The 2,059-nt window shown below is 28.6% G+C and overlaps 1 protein-coding gene across 1 annotated transcript; it reads left to right on the forward strand.

Moving 5' to 3' along the window:
• The first annotated feature begins 8 nt into the window (after positions 1-8).
• LOC112905475 lies at positions 9-1,418 on the forward strand. The gene is made up of 3 exons (XM_025978005.1): positions 9-903; positions 993-1,089; positions 1,153-1,418. Exons 1-3 carry the CDS (start codon positions 751-753, stop codon positions 1,416-1,418), a joined length of 516 nt encoding a protein of 171 aa, XP_025833790.1. The 5' UTR covers positions 9-750.
• Positions 1,419-2,059: the final 641 nt, after the last annotated feature.

Consider the following 2,059-nt stretch of genomic DNA (forward strand, 5'->3'; position numbering starts at 1 on the left):
CGTTTAATCTTATCGAAATTGTTGCTAATCAAAGAATAATAAGTAAGGGGTACCTTTATAAATTATTAGCATATTGCCAAAAGTTTATTGCAAATAAAAGCTTCAATTGAAAACTATGCTACTTTTTAACTGGGTTTAGTTTTAATTATTTTTTAACACAATTTTAAAACTAAAAGAAGAATTTCATATTGCAAATTTTTGAATTATAATTTATTACATTAGACCAGAAAAATAAAAGTATTTGTTTGGAGTTTTAGGGTTCTGTATCTCCCCAGAACTGATAGAATAAGGTCCAATAAAATATGTCAGCATTCAAGTTTTATTTGTTCCATAAACAATTAATCCTTTATTAATTTTTATTTAATATTTTTTAGTGTATAAATTACACGTTTGGGACGTACCGTATGTCGAGAAAGGTTTTTTCTTCTGGGTTTTTATAAATGACGAAAGAATACTAACTAATTGATACAACAGTAACAAACAATAATAACGGGAGTCAAGCATAATATTATTTATACGTTGTACACATGGCAAACAATTTATTTACATTCATTCATTTCTAAAATATATTTATACGTTATTGTTGTTGTTACATTTGTTGCGAATATGTGTCTGTATTATCACTAAAAGCCACTGATAAAAGTTCACGAAGTTCTCTGTGAATATTTAATCGGTCATTGCATGCGTTAGTTTTTAATCAATGAAATAGGATTTGTTAATGAAAACAGATTTTAATTAAAACAAAAAAAAATGGTCAAACAACGTACTCATTCGTTGTTAAAAATTGTGACAGTGTTATTATTGTGTGTGACAATCAGTTTTGGTGGTGTTAGTTTACAGGGTAGAAAAGAAATTATCGTTTTTCCTGAAAATGACGCTAATCACAATAAGAACAATGAAAATGTAAGCTTTCACTTAATAGTCTATTAATAATAATTACAAACAAGACAAACTAATGGTATTACGCCAGATAACCAATTTTTTATTTATAGAACAGAGTTCCCCTATTTGCACCCTATTACTGTCCAGAAAATGAACTTCTTTATCCTGGAAATCAAAAAGCGGATTGGATTTGTGATTGCTCACCTGGTGCGTGTGTTAAATTAAACATTATTAATACCTTTAAATTGTAATTATTAAAAACAATTGCAGGATACGTATACCTTCCCGATGCAAAGGGCTGTTTCCCTATTTATAGGAGAGGTCCTTGTAAAATTGGCGAATACTTAATTTTAAGAAATGCAGAGATGTTGCCAGTTTGTGCCACAAATCCTTNTTTTGTCCCGGAAATTCAAGTCGAAAGACATTCATTCACTTATTCTGTTTTACGTAAACATCATGGTTTATACTGGTTCAAGTTTAAAATTTACTTTGGAGGACATGGAGCTTTTTGTTTTTTTGCTAAAGTCGCAAAATAAAAATACGTACTAACTTATTTGTACATATGTAGTTGTCAAGCTAGTTAGTCAAGATACGAAAATCAATTCAAATTAATATTTAATTGTAGTTTGTTTAGTTAAAAAATTATCGTGTAGGTATTTAGGTACGCTATAGTTTCCTATTTAAATTTTTATTAGAACCATTTTAAATTAGATGTCAAGAGTTAGATAAGTTAATATAATTGTAACATCCGGTACCTACTTAGGTAAAAACAATTTTATGGAAGATATGAAGTACCTGTATAAACCATGTATGTGTACGATTGTCAGTAAGCTTTACACGAATGTAATTATTTTTTCTTGGATTACTTTAAAATTAATAAAAATAAATAAATAAAACATATGTTCTTTGATTCTGTTTTGACCCATCTTATCCTTTGTCCAACGTAATAATAATGGATTCATGATGATGATGATGAAGGCGAAACACTTACCAAAAAAATAGAAATTTCAGCCACGTCTATCTGAAAATATCTCCGGGCTTAGTTTCTACCCTAAATGAGTTAACCCATAATAATGTCCTTACAATAAGTTATCCTGGAATCCAATGGAAACGTAACCGTCGACGATTGACACGTTTTTATAGTTATGATTCAATTATAATTTTTGTTTTTTTTTTT

This window comes from Agrilus planipennis, unplaced genomic scaffold (genome assembly GCF_000699045.2).
Source record: "Agrilus planipennis isolate EAB-ADULT unplaced genomic scaffold, Apla_2.0 scaffold195, whole genome shotgun sequence".
Lineage (NCBI taxonomy): Eukaryota > Metazoa > Arthropoda > Insecta > Coleoptera > Buprestidae > Agrilus > Agrilus planipennis.